Source organism: Tauraco erythrolophus, chromosome 10 (assembly GCF_009769465.1).
Source record: "Tauraco erythrolophus isolate bTauEry1 chromosome 10, bTauEry1.pri, whole genome shotgun sequence".
Taxonomy (NCBI): Eukaryota; Metazoa; Chordata; class Aves; order Musophagiformes; family Musophagidae; genus Tauraco; species Tauraco erythrolophus.
This window is the reverse complement of record NC_141474.1, coordinates 16,927,020-16,950,108: the sequence shown is the minus strand read 5'-3', so window position 1 is coordinate 16,950,108 and position 23,089 is coordinate 16,927,020. Positions and strand designations below refer to the sequence as shown.

The 23,089-nt window shown below is 37.0% G+C and overlaps 1 protein-coding gene across 3 annotated transcripts in view; it reads right to left on the bottom strand.

The window, feature by feature from the left end:
- Positions 1 to 23,089, bottom strand: part of LOC104379256 (divergent protein kinase domain 1A) — a 112,033-nt gene that overhangs the window by 44,719 nt on the left and 44,225 nt on the right. For 2 of the 3 annotated variants that reach the window (XM_086617408.1, XM_086617409.1), the window contains 11 exons: positions 19,887 to 20,076; positions 16,585 to 16,809; positions 15,480 to 15,554; positions 14,724 to 14,849; positions 13,771 to 13,914; positions 12,628 to 12,717; positions 12,420 to 12,517; positions 10,922 to 10,982; positions 8,549 to 8,602; positions 6,109 to 6,141; positions 5,420 to 5,566 (listed from right to left, as the gene is read on the bottom strand). In XM_086617408.1, coding sequence (XP_086473534.1) covers positions 5,420 to 5,566; positions 6,109 to 6,141; positions 8,549 to 8,602; positions 10,922 to 10,982; positions 12,420 to 12,517; positions 12,628 to 12,717; positions 13,771 to 13,914; positions 14,724 to 14,849; positions 15,480 to 15,554; positions 16,585 to 16,809; positions 19,887 to 20,076 — 1,243 coding nt within the window. The remainder of the gene's footprint in view (positions 1 to 5,419; positions 5,567 to 6,108; positions 6,142 to 8,548; positions 8,603 to 10,921; positions 10,983 to 12,419; positions 12,518 to 12,627; positions 12,718 to 13,770; positions 13,915 to 14,723; positions 14,850 to 15,479; positions 15,555 to 16,584; positions 16,810 to 19,886; positions 20,077 to 23,089) is intronic. The other variant, XM_086617410.1, reaches the window with a different exon arrangement.

Genomic DNA, 23,089 nt, shown 5'->3' with positions numbered 1-23,089 from the left:
TGCCCCTTGTTCTATCACTACACGCCCTTGCAAAAAGCCCCTCTCCAGCTTTCTTGTAGCCCCCTTTAGGTACTGGAAGGCTGCTAGAAGGTCTACCTGGAGCCTTCTCCAGGCTGAACAACCCCAACTCTCTCAGCCTGTCTTCATAGGAGAGGTGCTCCAGCCCTCGGATCATCTTTGTGGCCCTCCTCTGGACCCTCTAGAACAGGTGACAGCTCTTTTTTTTTTCTCTGACTGTTTGTACAAGTTCATCAGATGATACACACAGCAACCTAAACTAACTCTATGTTTCTTGTTCCAATTCTGTTTATGGTACTTATTGAACAAGAACAAATGCAGTGTGCTCTCCTCAGGTAAGAAGTCCTCTTGTACTTTCCAGGAAATGGAAAGAAAATAGCAGATTTGAAGAGCTGGATATAACCTGATTTTGCAACTATATGTAAGCATACTCTAAATAGTTTTGGACTACAAAAATCTAACTGATGTATGTCAAAAAAGAATTGATGGAGATTGTAAGAAAAGTTACTTACCCAAATTCAGGCACAAGTTGTGCCTTCTTTAAATCTGTCTTTAGATTTTGCCTGCCTAAGGAATATGTTAGGAGTACTTATCTACGTGGCTACAACAAACTTTAAATCAAGTCTTGAAAGACAAGCAAAAAACCCACAGCCAAGATCAAAACAGATTTAAAAAACAATATTCACAAGTTCAAAGTTGTGATTTTTGCTCCTTAAAAAAACAACACACAATTTTAATAATTTAGTATATAAAGGTAACACAAGTTTATAGTCAAAACAATGTTTGAAAACTACTTTAAGACTGACTACTTTAGCAAAAAACCTGCTTTAATATATTTGCCTTAAGCCCTAGAATTTGTGACATAAACTACAACGTGAATCCCGATTTCCAGACACCAGTCAAATGCTTTAACCACAGTTAACACTGTTATTCTTGGCTGTGTTGAAGAGATGTAATATAAAGCACCAAAAATGTAGGTCTACAGCCATTTACTTCTGAAAGAAATAAGTCTTTGTTTGGCTTCACGCAACTGGATTTATTTTTCCTCAACTTTTCTTAAAATCTCAGAAACAGTAAAGTCTCAGATACTGACACACCATTCCTAATGTTATTTTGACCGATGAAAGATTATTACATGTAATTACAGAATGCTTTTCCAGTACGCTCTACTGAAGGGCAACTAACAGATCATTCAGCAGCTGCCCAGCTTACTTCGTTTACACATTTCAGCACTAACTGTAGTACTTTACCAAATACAGTATTTTAATTTTCTGCTTTTTGGTTGCAAACCAGAACATAATATAAAAAAAGTTTATTGTAAAATAAAGTGAAGCTTTCCATAAGGTTGTAACACTTATTTTCAAGCATATATTCCCTATATCAATTATTATGCTCTTAATTATTATCATTTTAGTATGAGTTCCTGAAAAGAAACTATGTATTATGGAGTTGTTGTAACAATAACCAAATACATGGCTATAAATTACCTTGCAAAATGCACATGCTTCCATCTGAATGTTTAGCCAATTAAAATTCTATCTTCACATAATATACTTAGAGTCTTCTAAAAATAAGATGTCAAGCACTTTTATCTTGAACTGCTTCTCATTTCTCAGATTCAATTTTCACGCATTCAGACTGATGAACTGGGTAATCATTGAAAATTAGAGTATCACTGGGAAAGACTAAGATTTGTGTTCTAGCAGTATATTTAAATAACAGAAATAATTAGATTATTCATTTTTATACATCCACCAGAAGCTACCTTTTTCATTTAGATACAATAGGAAAAAAGAACAGAGAGAAAAAAAAACAACTTCAGCACACAATAATCAGGAGTAGGTCAGAATATGCTGATTAACCTAACCCCTAACTCCTCAAATGCTATCGCTCTTAGCATGCCTCAGAAGAAAGCCTTCTGTATTCTGTTTAAGTGAGGGACAACTTCCTCTACGCAGTTCTTGATTTACTAGCAGTATGAGGAAGAAACCACCTTCCTCTTAATCTTTTGGTTACCCACCGCATATAGAAGCCTTTGGCAAGTTTCTATGCTTAAAGATTAGACATATCAAAGACAGATTAGTACCATTCTCTTCAAAATCCATTCAGGCAAACGTTTAGGTAGCTGAAGCAGTGAACTCCAAGAGCACTTCCGAATATTATTAACTTCACAATTATTTCTTCCTAGTTATCAATATAAAAAAATTGTATGGGTTACCTTATACTGACAGAGTTACTGTCTACTAAGATCTAAAAGTTTGCATCCAAAGTAAAATTAAGTGTGAAGTCTCCATCTCAAACCTTACTATTTTCTCCTTCTTTTTTGCTTTCCAAATGACCTTAAGTATTTTCAGAAAGATGTACAATATATTTGATGCCACTTATTATGTGACTTATTATACAATCATTAGTACTATTTTCAGGTCGTCTGAGAGAAGTACTATAGCAGAACTTCCTTTCACTAAGAAACAATGGTAAGAACAACCTCTAAGTAGACTCGAGTCATTCTAGTTCAACTGAAAACTCCCTATAAATACTTCAGCACTGGAAAACTTAAATTTGCATGTAATTTGGGCTTCTGGTGTTGGACTTCAGGCAAAAGAATACTCCTCTACCCACCTCTGTCTTCAGGCTTACAAAGCAGTGCTGCAAGGGAGAACTTCTTCATATGCACATGTCTTATAGGCACTTTCAATACTTAACCTTTAAGCCATCCCAATTGTGCTATCAAATCTCATAGAACAGATAGAATAAACCCTAGATAATATTTAAATACAAATGTGTAATCTTTTTACAAAGGATATGTTAGCCTTCTTAGAAGTACTATGGTTTAAATAATGTTTTTGCTACCAACAAAACAAACAAAAATCCTACTCTCATTTCTCCTGCCTCATAATTTACAAGCAAAAGTGGACCGTGGTGGTTTGGTTTTTTTTATCCCATAGTGGTGTTCAGAAGAGGCAGCCTTATGTCTCCTTAGGCAGTTGTTTCATGTGTTCCTATTCAGAAATTCATAGCTGAACTTTACAGTTTCTACCACGCTGAAACAGACAACTCAATATTGCAAAATACACAGATTATAAAATACGTAGGATAGATGCTGTACCTTTAAGTAAGTACAGATAAACTATGCAGCCATTTGTAAGTTCACTGTGCAATCATTTTTGCTAATCATAAACAAAACTTAAATTTTATTTGGAGGAAGAAAACACCATTAAAGCAAGTATTCATAAGACAATACTGAAGAGGAGTATTGCCCAGAGCAAAGCTACCTGCACTGGGAAGCGGCTAAAAGATTTATCAGTGTACTCTACTTAAAAGTGGAATGCCAAAATTCCAAAGACATACCAGCTTCCCGCCAGGTGGTGTCCTAAGCGCATGCAGCTGTTTGCTGTTATGAGCACTGTTGCTCCTATTTCTGTGCTTGGAAACAAAGTTAAAAGCCTGCTCAATTACAAATTTTACTAATGCAGCAGAATCTAGGGAACTACTAATTGAAACCATCTTAACACTTTCACCCCGTTGTCTAAGTTAATTCAGGCAGTCCTCAAAACCACAGTACTAATTCCTTACCCTTCAATGTTAGTCAGCTAGTAGGCACAAATCCCTCTATAACCACATGGATTTATAGCCTCAGTTCCACGTATAGTCAGACTATTTCCTATAGTCATGTTCACATTTAAGTGAAGGAAAACAAGGATGCAAACATGCAGCGTAAAAAGTGTGGCTCTTAACCGCCCATTCTCGCATTTTACTTGCTCTCCACTCCTGCAGTTACCTGTCCAATTGTCTGCCCTCACAGCTACAATCCACAGTTATCTATAGTTTTGCTCAGGACCAGTTCCCATGCCTGGCCAACCTGCCAGGCTTCCCCATCACCACTACTTAATAAGGTTCCCAGCAAAATTACAAGCATTAGCTTTAAAAGTCATGTTACCCATCGATTAACTAATAGATAAACATAACATTTTCGTTTCTTTTAATAACTTTTAACTGAGTACAGGTGAGTAACATGGATGCCTCCAAAAACATATTCCAAAAGCACCAGTACTATTGTAATCAGAGAGTAAACAGCTGGCTACTCCAGTCTATAAGCATGTTTCCTTTTATTTCACTTGAAAGATTACAATGTATCTAAAATTTTGGGAAGCATTGCTAGAACATCATCATCTTCCTAATCATAATTTCTTTATGTTTTTCCCCTAAAGAAATTGCTAAAGTTAAATAAGAAGCAACATTACACATTACAGAGTAACAGCTCATTAATAACTCCTTGTAACTATTCTAAAAGATGTACCTTTTTTACACTGAAATGCATTAAACAGACAAACTATTTCTATAATGTTGCATTTAAGTTATGATTTCTTTCCATTCTAACAGTAAAGCTCATCTCCACCTTCCAAGATGAGATACAAGTATTTCCAGAGCTTTGTGGAAATGTGTAAAACAAACTGCTATATTGCATATAAGTGATCTGGTAAGCAGCTACAGTATGCTGTAGTTCTAAAAAGTTGCATTCCACACAGCTGAAAGGCCCAGGGCTTCAGACAAGTACTTGTATACCACTTACTTAAAATGAGCATATTCACATCAGCCCTGCTAGTGCACAGTTTATTGAGCAAGTGAAGACTGCTGAAATTGCTGTCCTCCCTCTCTCAGGAGAAGATACTGAGCACTTTGTAAGCAGCTTAGAGAAAGTATCTTCAGTCTCACAGTAACAGTCTGAAGTCTTGCACCTTATACTACCTAAAACACATAGTACACACATACATAGTACTGCATACAGGTGCTAAAAGTGATTTTCCTGCTCTATTTCCACATAACCCCACATCTTTTAATAAACTCCTGTAGTTCCAAACTCAGGGACAGCACCCTTCTATTTTTGCAAGCAGCAAATTTAAGCATGCTAGGTAAAAAAAAATAGGTACACAGAAGAAACATCAACATGGAAGACACTGACTTAAACGAGAAGCTATGTAAACGCATTATGAATCAACTCTCTAATTTGAGTATTCAGTGCAATACAATTTGCAACAGCTAGTTTCCTAGCGTTAGGAACTACCAAAGGTTTTGTGTGTGGTTTTTGTTAGTATTTCTTTGGGGGGGTGTGGGAGATTGGGTTGGGTTTTTTATTATTGTTGGGGTTTTAGCTTGGTGTGTTTTGTTGTGGTTGTTTGGGTTTTTTTAAAAAATTAATAATTTACAGCTACCCAAGGCTATCAATCTCATCTATCAGTAAGAAGAGACCAAAATATCACTTAGTCCAATCTGTGTAATTTTTAAGAACGCAAATCACAATGAACAAGCATTTACAATGACAGCACAGAGACCATGTCATGATGAGGAAAAATAAACACAAGTGAGTGACAAAGATGAGATGATGTGCTGCCAGGCTCCTTACCCATTGCTGCTGTTGTTGGAGCTCCCTGATGGTATTCTCAGCTTGCTCCAGTTTAGTAATGGCCTCATCACTCTGCTGTTTGATGGTGGCCAGCTCCCGTTTTATGAGGTAGTTTTCCTCAGCCTCCTGGGCCCTTGTCACTTGTCCCTTAGGACATAATTTATTTTTTTTTTAAGCAATTAAGGACAAATCCAAGAAAGAATGCCTTTGTGATGCTTAGCTGCTTATTTCATCGGATTGGTTTTGCAAACAGCATAGAGTACAATTGGTAAAAATTTTAGGACAAGGTAGTACCAAGCAGCTGCTTTAGTACTTTATTACAAAGGTCAGCATCCATTTAGCAAGCACAATTACGTACTTGCATTCAGTAAAATTCCCTTCATGCAATATTACTCAGTTGTACATGCACAGATTTAAGTTCACAATATTCAATTTCAGTGTTAATACAGCATCATAGAATCCAGGAATTCATACAAAAAAATTACATTAGGTTAGGAAAAATATTCTAACGTGCAGGTATTGGGTTTACATATTTTTAGTAAACAAAATTAAACAAGTTGCTAGCAAGAGATTAGCTCTATTTTTATTCCAGATCAGCAGAGATACAGTACAGCATGCAAATATGCATGCATTAAAGCGGTTTGGGGTTTTTGAGAGTAGGAAGAGAGTCATACAGTAAAAGACTATACCTGTATCAATCTATCTGCCAAGGAAGCACTTTCCTACAAAGGAAAAATTTAGATAGGAATAAGGAAAAGAAAAAAACAAAAAACAAAGAGGTGATAATAGTGACCAAAAAAGACAAGAGCTGAGAGAAAGAAAATGCCCAAATTCTACCCATTTTCTGTACAAACTCATTTCGCAAAATTAGCAACTTCATGTAAATTAACGCAACTCAGCCTGAAAGTCCTAGGAAGCAGCCTTTTCTGGAATAGATTTAGCACAGTCTATCTTTGATCCAGGAAGGTGTCAAAGCCAGATTTCCATAATACTTAAAATTCACCTACAGGAGACGGGGTATTTTTATCTGAACGCTTGCTTCCCTAATTAACAAAAGTTACTCTGACATTATCTGATACAATCTACTAGACAGATGCAAGATGTCATCTGTGGCCCATCCACAACATGAAAGGCAGGCACAATTTGAGCACAAAGGAAATTCCACTAAGCACTGGGACACTCATACAGAACTAAAGTTTCCAAAAGGATGAAGCACAGAAGTTAAATGGTGCAAACTGACAGACACAAGTAGACAGTTTCAACTATGACAGCTAATAATTTGTTTTACTGAACTTTTGCAGTAACTCCATTGAGCAGTTCATAGATTCTCTTTCCTTGCCAAAATTTTACAAAAAGAAAATTTTCTTTTGTGCACACTGACAAGCACTACATTCCCCGCCCTATCACCCTTGAAAGCACTCAATTTTTGCAGATTCTACAACAGAGAACACATCTATTCGCAGACGATCTTTGTGTTTGGAACTTTTATTAAAATTAGAGTTCAACCTGGTTGATAAGAGCTGTTACTTCAAAGTTAAGGTAAGATGTTTGTCATTAAGGTACACTGAGGAAATCACAACTAAATAATATAGGTTAGGATGAGGAAAAAATATTTTCAAGTAAAAATAAGTTTCCAAGAGAAAAACTGAATGTATTTGTTCACACCTTACGATCTGTTTTTCAGATGCTGTAATGATAATGATCTTCAGAAATTCTTATTAATAGATGGTATTTTCCCATTTTGAAATGTTCTAATTCCAGTCAGAATGGGATACTCTGAAAGTGAATTCTGAAATTTTCAGTACAGAATTTGCAAAAGCACTAGCATCTGGCAGTTCATCATGGACTTTCTAATAAAAAAAAAAAAATCTGATTTCAAACTTCTGCAAGGTAAGTATAAACCAGGGATATTTACTATTATAAATTTGCCAAGAGCATTGACGAGAGTCACTACAGCTTCAGACTTCATAAGATGAATCTGCTCTTTTCAGTTAATTTTATTAGCACTTCAATATTAGAAACAAAGATGTTTATAAAATTGTATTTTAGGTCACACCTAAATGTCACACAAGATGTCCTCATTATGTGTATTTTCCAAACTACATTCAGAAATTGATTAATTAGAACTTGACATAGATTGACTGTTTTCCCAAGAAACTGTAATGGATTTAACATCTGAAGTGTGACATCTTTTGATGATGTCACTCTCAATTGAATCTTTACCATTTTCTTCCCTGTGAAACATGAAAAACTGTTTGCAACTCACAAGAGCATTCATTTTCATTTGCTGAAAGATAGTTGCTATTTATGGTTAAAATGTACAAGAATGTTCTCATTCTAAAGCAGCCCAGTTCAGATGCAGTCTGTCACAGGAAGCACAATACCAGAATATAGGAGAGGCCACTGGAGAACAATGTCTGCATGTTGGCAATGTATTGACAAGTTATCATGCATACTTTTAAAGTTATATCCACTTATAAAGAAGCCTAACAAAACTCTACTCCAGTGTAAATCCGTGAGAAATAAGTCTTAAAAAATATTCTCCCCCCACGTACCCAAAACTGCTACAAAAATTCAAAACTATGTGAAACAAATTAATGGCAGCAGACTTCCTGTACGGAGTGTGAATGCTGCAACACCACCCCTCTACTGCTGTATTCGCTAGCGATGAAACAATCTGCTTTCATCTCCATCTCTCTCTGGTCACTGGTAGGTCTGTCATTTTGCTCCTACGTAAAAACACCCAGCAACTTCAGATTTTCAAAACTGACGATTCTCTCACAATAACCTCTTTTCCACCCAAGCAGTCCACTATTTCAGGTGGTCTTCTGGACTTTGAACAGATGCTTCTAATTCAGAAAGAAAACAGTACAACAAAAGTCGGATATGTCAAAATGTTTGATTTCATATTCATTAAGAGCCTGACATAACAACCTTAAACATTTACAAGCACTGACCCTAATGGCTTTGTTATTGCCATGCTATTTGGCTAAACACTGTTAGTAAACACCACAGATTAGCAGGAAAAACAGTAAGCTATAGTTCTGAGATTCTCATTTCATATAATAAAATTGCCATCAATTTAAGTATAAATTAACACAAATTAAATCTAATCACCACCATACTTACTTTTTCTAATGTTTCAATGCGCTGTTTTAGGAGTCTATTTTCAGTTCGCAACCTCTGGAAGATAAACAGTTCAGAATTGTAATTCTCAAGTTACAAATCAGAAGTCTGATAAAAGCCAAGCAAGGTAACAACGTTTTTATCTCATCACATCTATGAAAATCAATATAAATACCAAAATAATTAGTGACCTTTTTAACATTCTTTTATGTAATGCACTAACTGAAAAGATGAGTTTAAATAGCTTGATACAGCAAAGATGAGAAACCTTGTGTCACACAAAAGCATCTGTGTTGCATTAGATGAAAGCAGTACGTCTGCAGGTGAACAACAGGGCTTAACCACACATCAGACTTAACAGTCTCCTCTTCATAAACAGAGCTGGACATAGTCTTCATGGTTAAGGGACATGAAAGTACACTCCCTGCACTGGACAGGCTAATGAGAGCGCTACAAGGTTTCCTGCTTTTTCCTCTCAGTAATTTATGCTACATTATATAATAGTATTTATTTAATCTGTAAAGCTATACTGAGAATTATTTAACTCAGATGCCTCAGAAGTGAGAAAGAATTGCACTGAATTACATACTTTACCAAGGCATTTCCTATAAGTTTTAGCAGTCAACATTCAGATAGAAAAGACCTGTATCGCTAAGAACAGAGACATGGATACCAGTTCAGTAATGTTTTATTCTGCCAGGCTAAGAGGCAGACTCAACGTGGTTCTTTTTCCACCTCCTTAAATGTCCTGGTTTTAGCTGGGACCGGGTTAGCTCTTCTTTTTAGCAGCTAGAAGAGCTCCGTGTTTTGGTTTTTCTCAGAGGCTCGCTCTGAGAAGAATGCTGATAGCAAGTTGATGTTTGTGGTTGGATGTGAAACTCCAAGGACTTTTCAGTGTGCCGGAGTGCAGAAGCACGGCGGGATAAGGGGGGAGCATAGTTGGGACAAGGGGAACACGATTCCCCTTGTGATTTGTGGTGAAACTTAAGACTGAGGGCCAAACTGGCCAGTTAGTATTCCATATCATGCAGCGTCATGCCCAGTATAAAAGTGAGGGACAGCTGGACAGAAGGGCTTTTGCGCTTTGGCTCTTTCGCCACTTTTGCTCTTTTGCGCTTGCTGCGCTTTTGCTCTATTGTTTTTCTTTTTCTCTCTCTCCCAGTACTCCCACTCTCGAAGTACTCTCTCTCTCTCTGCCCCTCTCTATTTCGGGGCCTCGCATTTGTCCAGGATTGCAGCTTCGGGACGAGACGGGCTTCGCGTACGAGGGGGTGGTGAGCACCTACACTGTGTATTAAATCATCTGTATTAAATTGTTCTTATCTCAACCCACGGGTTTCCCGTTTATCCTTTAATTCTCTCCCTCATTCCTGGGGGTGGGGGAGGGGGAGTGACCAGCTGTGTGGGAGGGTCAGCCTAACCCACGACACTAAAACAGCAGAGCTTCTTAGCAGAAGACAGTAAGTCAGAAATGGTTTACATAAGGTCCCAAAGCAGGGCCTAGGAACAGATAGTTTTGGGTTGCTGGAGTTGGTTGGTTGGGTTGGAGTTTTATTTGTTAGTTTTTTGTTGGTGGTGGTTTTGTCAGTTGGTTTTGGTTTTTTGGTTGGTTTGTTTGTTTGTTTTTGGGGGGGGGCATGGAGGCAGGGAAGGATTTGAAATAAGTCAAAACACTAGAATATAAAGTTACCGTTTGGTAACTTTTAGCCCCTTTCTCCTGGAAGGAGCTAAAAACATGACACAAGAAAGCAAATTCAGATCAAACACCATGCTGTGAAAAAAACGTGTAAAAGGAAAAAAAGTAGCAAAAGCCTATTTATGTCACAAAAGCAAAAGATGCAGTGATTAAGTACATACAGCAAAGTAGGTCAGTTAGTAAGAGGAAAACAAACTGCACTCGCAAGGTGTTTTTTTCTCCACATTATGTATCAGTTGCAGAAAAGCTCCAAAAGAAAAGGTGACTGCAGACAGAAGACAATCTTGGGTCCAATGCATAAGAAAAATCACAATCTCAAAATCAGTGACAAACCACTCAAGTGCATTCTGATAAACTCTATCTTAACCTCCTGTGTGGGACACCTACATCTAAACCAGCATATTCAGAACTTCTGATAAAATAAGGCTATCTGTAATCAAGCTTTAGTCAGGAGAAAATAATGAAAACTAAGTACAGCAGGTCTCCATAAAAGATTTTTCTTTAAATGCCCATCAGAAGTCTCAATAATTTCACTGTAAGTGTTCTTTATGAACAGACATCCCAAATATAAATGCTGAAAGAAATGAATTTGAGGACCTCAATTACATGTCCTGCTACATATACAGATCAAACACGTAACCCCACATCTAGGGATTAAACAAATTTGTTGAGACTCTTACTTTAATTTCAACTTGTTCTTCCATTTCTTTTGTCTTTATTGTAGTGTATTCCTTTTCTAACCTAAAAATGAGAAATAGTGAATTATGATTAGAAAAATTGCGGATAACTTACTTGGTGTAGTACCTAACAAAGAGCAGTAGAACAGAGATACAGATTATTGATATTTCCTCTGTTTAGGTGGCCACTAGAAATGCACTCCTGTAAATGTTTAGGCTGGACATTAAAACTAAATTTAAACACCAAGACCTCTGTAGATATGAACAGACTCTGAACCAGCACTCTGAAGTGCAGGTGTTCACTTGTATACATTTACAGTGGCAATGATTTGGAGCTACTCTGTGATAACCACTCAAAGTAATTATATGATAATCAATTCAATAGATACAACGAACAGAAAAAGAGAGCTTGGAAAGCCTGGAAGACAAAAAGATGCAAAGAGATTTGAGACATATCTTAAACATATAAAACAATTTTGGCCTCTCTCCAGCAAACCACAAAATTGTCCCAATTGAAAAAGGTGGCAACAAGGAAAAAAGCTGAGATAAACAATGCCTTGACAGAAGGCAAACAAGGAAGTTTAGACTCAGAAAAGCAGGATTTTAAACTACATACATTTACATTGGCTTTCAGAGAAAATGTTTCTCCTGAAAGCTTTGTTACTACTTCTGTTTTAGAAAAGACTGCTCACTCTACAGCCCTGATCACAGGCTGCTGACAGAAGGACTGGCAAATTCAGCTTGAAAGACCCTAGCACAATCTGCAGTGTAAGAACAGTGAATGTACAATCCATCACAACTAACTGTGGAATTGCCAAACTTAACCCTGGACAAGCACAACATGCACAGCTTGGTTTATCAAAACAAAATTTACCAAAGGTAGAAAAGAGAAGACATGCAACTAACCTTAAAAAAAAGAAAAGTAGCATTATGCTCAGGATTTCAAACTACACCTGAAAGTTACTTTACAATTATCAATGGCATTACGAAATTTCATCAATTTATATTTTAAACAGCCCTAATCTTGACCATACGTGCTCTCTTTAGCTCTGCGAATATATTTCCAGTTCCTGAGAATGAAAGCCTTCAGAATGTAGGCCAGATCTTAAAGTGTAACCTCCTTTCCCTACTTCACACCCTCAAAAACCCAAACAATCCCTCTCCCCACCCTGCCCCTACAAACCACCCCCCCACTTTTTCTATTCAGATCTTGTTTACAGAAGTGCTGTAATTCCCCATAACTTGCAGCTTTCTTCAAAAGCTTTTCAGGTTATTTTTATAAATGAGATACAGCTTTATTATATTTAAGAAAAATGGTAAGTACTGTTTTAGAAGAGTTTTCTTGCAGACAGACTTCAGTTTTAACTGTTTATCATGTAAAACACCCAAATATTTAAATATGGAAGATTCAAAATGAAATACTGAATAACTAGTTTTAAAGATAAACAAACAGTAGCTCTTAGCAACAGTATAATCTATTTTCTCAAAATGTTATACCTACTTTTTCATCTTTTTTGCATTGTATTTGACTTGGTAAGATGCTTGGATTAATTTGTCTGGACCACTGTCAAACTGATGTGGAATGACCTTTTGAAAGTGCTAAAAGCAATCAGAGCACAAGATTACATATAATTAATAGCTGTAAAGAAATAAACACACACACACATTACACATCTCAGGCATCTCTTACACTTACAATTTTAATTTACCTGTAACATTCCTTCCATGTCAAGTTGCAGTAACTCTGCTTGGTTCATCTGAAGTACTGCCAAACCTACTCGAAATACTATCTCTAAACCCTGAAAACAGAAGAAATATCCAACAGTTATTCATGCCGCTGTCAACAGGACAGAATGATTCTACTACTTACTAACGCTGGAAATCTCACCCAGTTTCTCAAACAAGCAAAAGGGCTACTGAAAAGTCTCTCAATAAATTGGTTCTGGGTTTCTTACTTTTTCCCAAGGATAAGTAGTCTGGTTACTTGTCCTGATGCCAGACACCCCACCCCACCCTGCCCTGCCCTCCCCAAGTAGCTAGTGCCGGGGTGAAAACTCTTGAATGACAGGTATTCTCTATGTCAGCTTTATCCAAAGTTTTAAATATATCTCGAAAAAAAACCAACCACGTACTTCTCAAAAAGAAAAACATTTTATTTTCAGACACGGTATAATGCAGTTAAACTATTCAAACAGTTACAAGGGAATGGCTCACTCATATATACTATCTTGGACATTCTTGAGCATAAGCTGAAAAGACTCATCTTTGACTTACTATTTTCTAAAAGATGATTGCAGAGAAAAAGCATAAATGGACCTTAAGCTTTGGTTTGTTAGCCGTTACAATCACACAAAGCTCTAATCCTAAACATGACTTGGGTGTCTTTGTCATAGTGACACTGAATAATTCCAGAAATTTCTTTGGCTATCATTCAGCATCTGGACAGAAAATGCCAACACTCCCTCTTCTTGACCTGCATATGCCCAGGGAGCTTTAACTTCGGCCAAAAGCAGAATTACTGTCCACATCAAACTTACTGTAATTCTGAGAAACCGATGTCCCTGCTGTGTGCAATGCTATCGCATCCAGAACTGACAGATGTGGTAACTCTTCAACAGGCTAAGAGTACAAAGTTGTACACAACTTTCAATCTACGTTCAAAGGTTTAGTTGCTCTTCCTTGACAAGCTACATACACACACATCTTCCCCTACAAAATAATCTGATAAGCATAAGGACTAAAAAGTGAGAGTATGTGAGATTTGCCCATCATAATGGGATTTATACCACTACCTAAATAACTGCTATTAACAGCCACTCTTGAATTAGATCATATGAATATTGAGCAGTTACCTCAGACATAAAGATATCAAATACTCTTGTTGCAATTGGTAGTGGAAAAGTTGTAAGGAATATAGTTAAAAACCATGACGATGCATACATAGAAGTGTGGAAACTCTGAGACTGAAAGTGCACATAAAGCTCTGGAAGATGCTCCTGGAAAAGAGGATGAATAAAAAAAATATGCATTGAGCTTCTGCTGGTAGTTTTAGTGCGTCCCTATTTTTGACATATTTTGTCTAAAAGAAGATAATAATTCATGTTTAGTACAGACAGCAGCTTCGTAACGCAGGACTAGCAAACATATTACTCATCATTATCAAGAACCATGCAACAGAGGTCGCAGTACAGAATGCCGACAATGCTTCTACCCTGCAGAGCACAGATTACAAAAACACTTCCTGATCCTAGTAAGAAGTTACAAGCTTGTAAATCCCTAAGTGACATCTAGAGTGGGCTACAAAAAAGCTGGACAGATCCAGGGTATGGCTGGAGACCTATGGATTATTTGCTTCCTAACATCGAACCCCTGATCATTGTGTTAGGAACTGGATCACAAAACACAAAGCTATTTGTCTCTGTCAGCCTGACCAGGAAGAAAAAGTTTTCCGTTTCCCAAATCTGAACACAATTTTAATTCTGCACATGAAGGTATCTCCCAGTTTCCATTTTTTAAAATAGCTATAAATTGACTTCCAGAATCTTTGATCCAAACAGAACTAGACATTCATATGCTTAAACTGTAGCAATACAAATTCTCATGCTTCAGTGTTTAAAGCCAGTCGCTGTCTGCCGAAGGTTAACAAGTCGACCACAGCCACATGCATTTACTTCTGAAGTTCTGAAACTTGCTACTGTCAAGAGAACAGCCTACTAGCCAACAGACATGCCTGTCCTTGAACTGGAATTCCCAAGTTCCTTATTAATAGTTACCGAAGAGAAAGTTTGATAGATTTTGTATGTACCTGTATCATGCATTCAAACTGGTACATACAAAGGCCCAGTTCAGCCATGCTTGGTTTAAAGAGTTCTCGTAGTCTGTAATCTTGCATTAATTTAACAAACACACAAAACGCCTCTTCTTCTGGCATCTATAATTAAAACCAAAAAAGCACAGTAAAAACTCTGGACAAATGTAAGGATGTATCAGAGTAAGTGCCTGGGAGAGCTTAGGGTTGGGGTTTTCTCTGTAATGTGGTGGGGTTTTTTTTGGTTTAGGTTGTTTGTTGTTTTAAGGGATTTATAACCAATTACTGAACTTTCGTATACATTGAATTCTGTCAAGTGATTTCTAAACTGAAATAGAGTTCTGCAAGTTTCTTATAATACACCCTACTTTGTCATAAAACAAAAGGCAGCAATACAAAGGCAGCTTTAATATTACCAAATCAACTGTGAAGTTCCATTTGAACTCTGAGGAGAATCAGTGAAACAGAATTGATATGAGAAGTTTGTTAACAGTTGAAACAACATTCACCAAAATAGCTTGCAAGTCTTCAGTCCTGCCTTAGCTCTGAGAAATAAATGCGTGCTCCCAGTAGCATCTTGGCAAATTGAACCACAGAATAAATCTCATTTGATTTGCAGAGTTAACAGCTGGCCTTCACAATTCCATTGTAACAAAATGATGAAGGAAAACCATTATAAAAATTCCCAATAAACCACCATGATATATTATGCAGGCATTTTCAAGGTTCACATACTTTTAATATCATGTTTACCTGCATAAGCAGTAATCCAACTATAAAAGCGCTTCCTTGACAGTATCCAACCTCACGATCCACCAAAGAATAAGCCTGGAAAATAAAGTTTGAAGACTCTCACCAATTAAAACCTCATTATCAATAAAGAGTAATTATAGTTCATGCTGTTATTTTGCTAATAACTTACTCTTCCTCTCCAGAATCCAGCAAGGACAGACATTCTGTTCAGAAGTTTTAGTCAGATGTTCTAGTTGCTACCTGCTGCTACAAAGGGGTATGAACTCTGCTCTCTGATAACCTACAAAGCTACAGCTAAGGCATACCTAACAAAAACACACGCAGTTTTCAACTACAGGACTTAATCAAAAGATAACAGACACAGCTGGCATACAAACTGCACAAGGTTATGACTTTTATAGGAGACAGATCAGACAAAGAAACAATAGTTCTTTTCAGAAAAATTGTGCGCTATAGTTTTATTTACAGGTGGAGGAAACGCAGTCATCTCCACACATGTTCCATCTTCATTTGAGAGTCACAGAAGTTGTTATGATTTGGAAACCTGCTGACTTTTCTGTTGAAACTATGTTGTATGGAAAAGTCTCTTTCAAAATTTAAGCTCTAGTGCAATGAAGACAAAAACCCACAAACTTAATTTTATAGGGGCATTCTCATTTTGTGCTTGGGCACTGTAACCACTGCACACTAGCTTGTACCTGACATTTGCTGCTACCTCTTGCAGGTTTAGAAACTCTTGAAAACTGAAAGCTAGTTCTGATTTACAGCGTTCTTGTCTTGGTCAACACTGTTTCTTTTACTTCATGGCACACTTTATTGCTTTATACTATCAGCAGTTTGCATCTCACTTTGTTTTAATGCAAACTTAGCAAGTTTTTTATGTCTTTTACAAAGTAAAACCACTAACTATAGGAATGTCATGTTTGAAAGCTATTTTTGAAACTGGAATGTAATTTTTTAAACCATTTGTGTTAAGTGGAGTAAGTTTATAAAACTTGAGCACATGAAACTGATGCAAGTTCAGTATATACAAGGCAAATTACTTTCGAGACTTTTGTGCACATTCTTGCTAATGTATTTTCCAAGGGCTGAAACACTGACTTACCTTCATTACATTGAACAAGACCTCCTGTCCAAGGCTGTCTTTTTCTTTAAAAAAATCATGCTCAGGGTATGTTCTAGCAATGTCCCTTCTTATTAATTTCTCACAAGGAGATGTCATTTTCAAAAGCTCTGAATACTGATCCTTAATTGGCATGCTTTGAGCACTGCATAAGAGTTGCCAAACAATTGCTCTGAAATGATGAGGTATTCCTTTTCGAACAAGCTCCTAAAGAACACAAAAAGACACAAATTCATTTATATTTCCTCAAAATATAAACATAAGCCTAAAGAACAAAGCACTTAAACATACTGAAGTTCCTCACAACTTCAGAGAATGTTTAAATCATGTCACAAACCAATCATATAGTTTATAATGTATAAATCTCAATTTTAGCCTAATGGATTGTCAGCCAACAAAAGCGTCGAGAGTCAGAATAATTTTTAGTGGCTAAATTAGCTAATGAAAGTAGCCCCCTATTCATAGTAAGCCACTTCAAAACCAGAATATTCAAGTAATTTTAAACAAGAACTTCCACAAGCCAGAATTTAATACAGTTATTTTTATATTTCACAAAAGATTACTGAAGATAACACCCTTAATTATATTTACAGTGATTGAGAGATATGAAATCACCAATTAAAAATTACTTCCAAGACAGGTAAATGATAAAACGTGGAACTAACTGCAGCACAGCAAACTGCAACAAAAAGTATCACACAGTGCTACTATCAGAAGCCACCTGAAAAACTTGACAAGTTGTGTTTAATTTCTCAGGTATGTCAGTGTTTCCAAGTGCTTTTTCAAGAAAGTACTTAAATGTAGTTTCAGCCACTGGACCAAGAAAACATTAAAGTTTACATCTACTGAATTAACTCAATTTACTTTATCATCCCTGAGGGAAAAAAAAAAAAAAAATCAGCTAGTTATTACACAGTTCAGACCTTCCCAGATCAATAGATCCAAGAACCCGCTGCTTGTCTTTTCAGAAAGCACAAGCTGAAAGTAGTCTTTTCGCTTGGTCTGAAAACTGAGAAAAAAGTTTAAGTCAGGAAGTTTACAGACTGTCTTAGTGGTACTTTCTGCAACTAGGATCAGTCTGACCTAGAAGATAAGCCTCTTCAAGACAAGAGGGTTCCTTTAAGAACTTCTTCTACCTTAAGAACTGTTATCAAGTATTCTGTCTCCTAGAGGATAGTTTCTTTCACTAGTTTTTATTCTGAAGTCATCATAATCTATCCTGCAAAGCTTCCTCTTTTTCCTGTTCGTTCCAAATACCTCTCCTATTTCTCCAAACTAAGATTAATTAATGCAACAGTGATAACTTTTAAGGAGACTTCTGCTTTCAAGTTTTGTTTTTGTTAAGCTTGAATTCTACTGCAGGAGGTTTGCATCGCTGACCTCAATTTTCTAATATCCCTAAGATCTCCAGCCTCCTTCAGAACCATCCTACTAATGCCACTCCATTTGTCCCAACTACGACACCTCTGTGTTACTTCCTAAAAGATTTCCAGCTCCAGGACAACAACCTTAGCACATCAGCTTTCCACATCTGTCTCTAGCTATGATTTGTTAACAATGCACTATCAGATTGCAGATCAGGCATCCTAAAGCCTCAAGGGCTACTAGTAACAAAGCATTAGCAAGTGGTTTTTTGCTTTAAGTTACCATGCACCTTCTGGACAATAACAGGATTAATCCCTTCAAGAATCCTAAAGAAACAGTAGGAAAACACACTTACTAAGTGGCACTAAAATGGTGCTATTCTACACAGTCTTATGCACGCTGAAAAGCAGGACTTAAGTCATCCTTCAGAATCCCTCCATAAACAGGAAGCAAGTTCTGAAGTGGATCAAAAGACATAAGGATGGAACACATCACGTATGCAGGAAGGTATATACACCTATGTCTAAAACTTAAAAAAGTTACCAGATATCTAATAACTTAAGACCAGCTTTTACAGTCAAGACAAAAAGATACCTGTGCTTCTAAAGTCATACCTACTGGCATAATCAGGATATAGGTATGGTTCTGGTATTCCATCGTAACTGCAGAATGACACAGTTTAGGCTGACTTTTGACAAACAAAACAAAAACAAAAAAATATTGAGAATTATTTAACCAGCAAAGGAAAACTCACTAGCAAAAGAATTAAGTATTTACTGAAATTTAGTCAAATACTCCCCAAATTATACTTGGCCAGCTGTAAAAACAAGCGATACTCATGACACTTCAAAATGTTCAAAGGCAAGCAGTTCAGATGAACTCTATCCAACCATATGTACTTATGACCATCTCATTTCCTCTTTCTCTTGCCAGGTTCACGTGGCTGCCTTTTCATGGCCTTTTGGGAACACCTTTCCAAAATCTGTTTTCCCTATGCACGTAGGAAGTGCTCAATTCATTTTCTTCCCTTGTTTCCTCTCTTAAGTCATGTTCTCTCTTCACAACTGCTTCACATAAAAGATACTTTAGCCCATTGTTCTGCCTTCCCACAACCTATTCATACACACACATTTCAAACTGCTCAAAAGACTCTGAAATTTGTATTCTGCACATAAAACTACAGACTAGAGTCAATAAAGAACCAAAGCAGAACAGACCTGCCAACAAAAAAAGAAATGCTACACTGCTGTACTTGCTGCCTCTGAAACATGGATGTGTTCAAATGCCCTAGATACTTCTTAGTTTGAATTTAAAGTGTAATCAAATTCCACTTCTGTACATGCCAATGACTAACGCAGACTGGACACACACTGGTCAAAGTTTGTCCAATTCACTCAGAATTTCCAAACTATGTGTTCTTTGCTTAAGGTCATCCCTGGGGTCAACACTCTTGGCATGCACAAAAAACTAAACTCATCAGAGCCTCATACAGTATAATTATCAGCTCTCCTAATAAGAATGTTTTAAAAAAGACAGACGCCTAATGGGAAAATAATCATAGCATCCAGCTATCAGATGCCCTGAAGCGGGTTTTCAGTAATTCCATTTTGGAAACATGAGGCAAACGCTCCCTATATTCATGGGAACCTCTCATCAGAGGTAGACCGAAAGCTTTAGTATTCAGGATACTAATGCATACTAATGCATCTAGTTTTTAATAAGAGACGTGCGCTCAGCAAAACTGTTACCGAAGTCTGGTAACAGTTACGTAGGAAGCACTAAGGCTTAGGGATGGAAGTAGATTCAAGTGAAAGTTTCTATTACATATTTATTTTAAAAATGAGGCCAATAGGAATATAAAATAGTATTGCTTAAATCACATCACAAATATATCCTAAAAAATAGTGTCCAAGTACTACCTTAACTTGCTTTTCTTTCTTTTTCCGTACATCTTCCCATTCATTCACAATCCTCCCCCACAGGATCCATGAGTCTTCTTCAAGATGGCTGAGATTGCTAGAAGCTGATGAACTAGATACAAGAGAAGATCCACTATTTCTTCGTGACCCATTTACCGATCGCAAGGATTTGCTATCAGTTTCCAAGAGTCTGCAAAAAAAGCATAAAAAAAACAAATTCAAGTTCTTCTAATCACAGGACCACATTATTCATTGTTTGTTCAGAAGTCAATTCTTCCAACCTCTTTACAAAAAGCACACCCAAAGGCTCAGGGGAACAGTTTTTCCAACATCCATTTGTACTAAATTTGAAAAGAAGAACTGTTCCATGTTACTGTTTCTTGATATCCCAAGTAATTCTGCAGAGAGAAGAGGAGCTCACATCGCAGTCTTTTAAGAAACGGACAGGGCATGTAGTGACAGGACAAGAGTTAATGGATTTAAATTGAAAGAGGACAGATTTTGATTGGATCTAAGGAAGAAAACTTTTACAATGAGGGTAGTGAGGCACTGGAACCGGTTGTCCAGACGAGTTGTGGATGCCCCATTCGTGGAAATGTTCAAGGCCAGGTTGGATGAGGCTTTGGGCAACCTGATCTAGTGGAAGGTGTCCCTGCCCATGGCAGGGGAGTTGGAACTACATGATCTTTAAGGTCCCTTCCAACACAAATCGTTCTATAATTCTATGATAAAAATGTCATATCATGCATCAACAACACTGAGAAGTGAGATTTTAATACAAGCATTTTGTGGTCTCATGAACTAGATCTTAATACATAAAGATACCAAATTAGAGAAAGTACTGAAGCACTGTGAGTCCAACACTGTTTTACACATTCATCAACCGGATATTAACAGCCCTACAGGGAAGATGGTTTGTTTTGAGGCATAAGTACCAGCAAGGGGGCTTTGATTTTACCAGCAACAAGAAACCCACAGCTGGTGTGCATCAGACTAAAGATAAGAAAATAACAAAAAAAGAACATAAGGAGGTTAAATATCCTCAATGATAGCATCAAATGTCAAAGTACTGCAAAAGAGACTAATTTTAAGGAAAAGACAAAAAAATTGCCTCCTAAAAAAATCTACCTGAATACACTTCTTTTAAAAATTGAGAGTGTAAACCAGACAGAATAATTAAAATCTGGAGCAATTTTAAAACACCTGACATTTGCTGACAACTGTTCACAAATCAACATGATGTTTTATAAATGCATGGGAAAAATCTCAGACCTAAAGACCGAGGAGCAGGCAACAGAAGTGGTTAGGATAGTTAATGAATGCGTAACTGCCTGCAGTTCAGATGTCAGAACTTCTGGGGTTATCAGGGGGCAAGGTATAGATAAAGATGTGCCCAGCGCTGAGTAAGTCGCTGAAGAGAGTTCCCTGTTAGCTGGTTGCTAAGGCCACCGGTTTTGCAAGGTGCTGGGGATTCTGGGAAAATTCTGCTTTGGTTATGCTTAACTAATGTTGAGCACCTTAAACGGGGAGACTTTTTAGACCACATGTTAGGTACGAGTAAGAATTCAGACTAACTTGAAGAAGTGTTTTGCTGTATCGAGAGTTTCATTTGTGCTTTAACTTCCAAGAATTCCAATGTCTAAGAGTGATTTCGAACAATTTCTCAGTGCACCAGCACAAAAGCTAACCCTCAGCATTTCAGCAAGGTCAGGTTAGGTTTTAGATACTTAATTAATTATCAAACCTGAGACAGTACACAAATCTCAGCATACCTACGATTTTTAAGCTCTCTGCTATCATAGAGATATTTATACTACCCTTCCCTGTTCCCAGCTTTCACCTTCTGGTGTTTACAGAAGTTAGGGGAAAAAAGTAATTTAATTCATGAAGACAACAAGTACAGTCTCTGCAGTAGTATTTTGTTTGGAAAAGGGTTAAAAAGTAGAGCCTTGGGGGGTGGAAATCAAGCTTTTTCAAGAACAATTTTAATTTAGTGCACATTAAGGCAATGCAAAAAATTTTGTTTTGAGGAAAACATTTTAAAATCCATTTTTAATGTTTAGAAACTTGGCCTATAATAATGAAAATTTACAGTTTGGAACTCCTCTTCTCTATCTGAGACAACACCTAAAGATCAAATTCAAAGTAATCACCGAGAAAAAACAAGCACAGAATAAACATTACAATTATAAAAACAAGGTTCTAACTAGTTGCTTCCGGTTTTCACAGCTTTCTGTAGAAGTTATACTAAGTTTCTGTAATTTGACCTTACCTGGATAAATTCATGGTCCTTAGATTTGAAAATGGGAAGTTCTTTTTACAGTAAGTAGCGAGTTCTGCGGCATTTAGTCACTGTTTTCTTTCACCTAAAACTTTTATGAATGATTTACTAATGCCAAACAGCTCCACCAGGACTCTGGACTGAGCTACCTCATTATTCTAAGGGGATTTTCAGTATAATTGGATTACAGAATGCTAGAAGACATAGCTTGATACAATTTGAGTTCTTTCCATTTCTAGCTGTTTAACTAATTCATATTCTCCTCATTGACATAAATGCCAACAATGAAAAGGAAACCTTAAAAAATATCCATCACCAGCAATTTTTCCAAGAAGGAGAAACAAGAATAATTGTCTGTGTTCAGAATACAATTCCTTGTCAACAAAGTGCCACTGTGCTAAAACGCAGATTCAAACTGTTCTGAAACTATGGTGCACCCAGCATGAGATCATCAGATTTCTGTACTGAAGCATAGTATTTCACGAGAAAAGGTACACTGGATAGGATAGTCTCTAACTGGAATTCACACAGAAGATTACCGTGGGATTGAACAACAGGTCTGGCTAAAATTAAACACCACCAGACAAGATTTGCTGCCTTATTTACCACATGAGGAAACCTGACTTGAAAAGGAATGGCTAGCAAAGCCCAAGCTCACATTCTTCTTTCAACAAGCAAACTAGTCTGACTGCAGGGCTTAACGAGATGACTCTGCATGTAAAGGCCTTACGCTCCAACACAGATAAGCAGTCCAAAGAACAATATTACTGCTTTCCAAATAAGAGTTAGTCACTTAGTCATGAATAGAGCTGAATGCCTCAGATTCAATGCAAATTAGCTTTCTTAAAAGCACCTCTTTTTTTTCCTTCTTTTGATAAATTTTCATTTGCTACCTGAACAGCAAAAATGACAAATAGCTCAT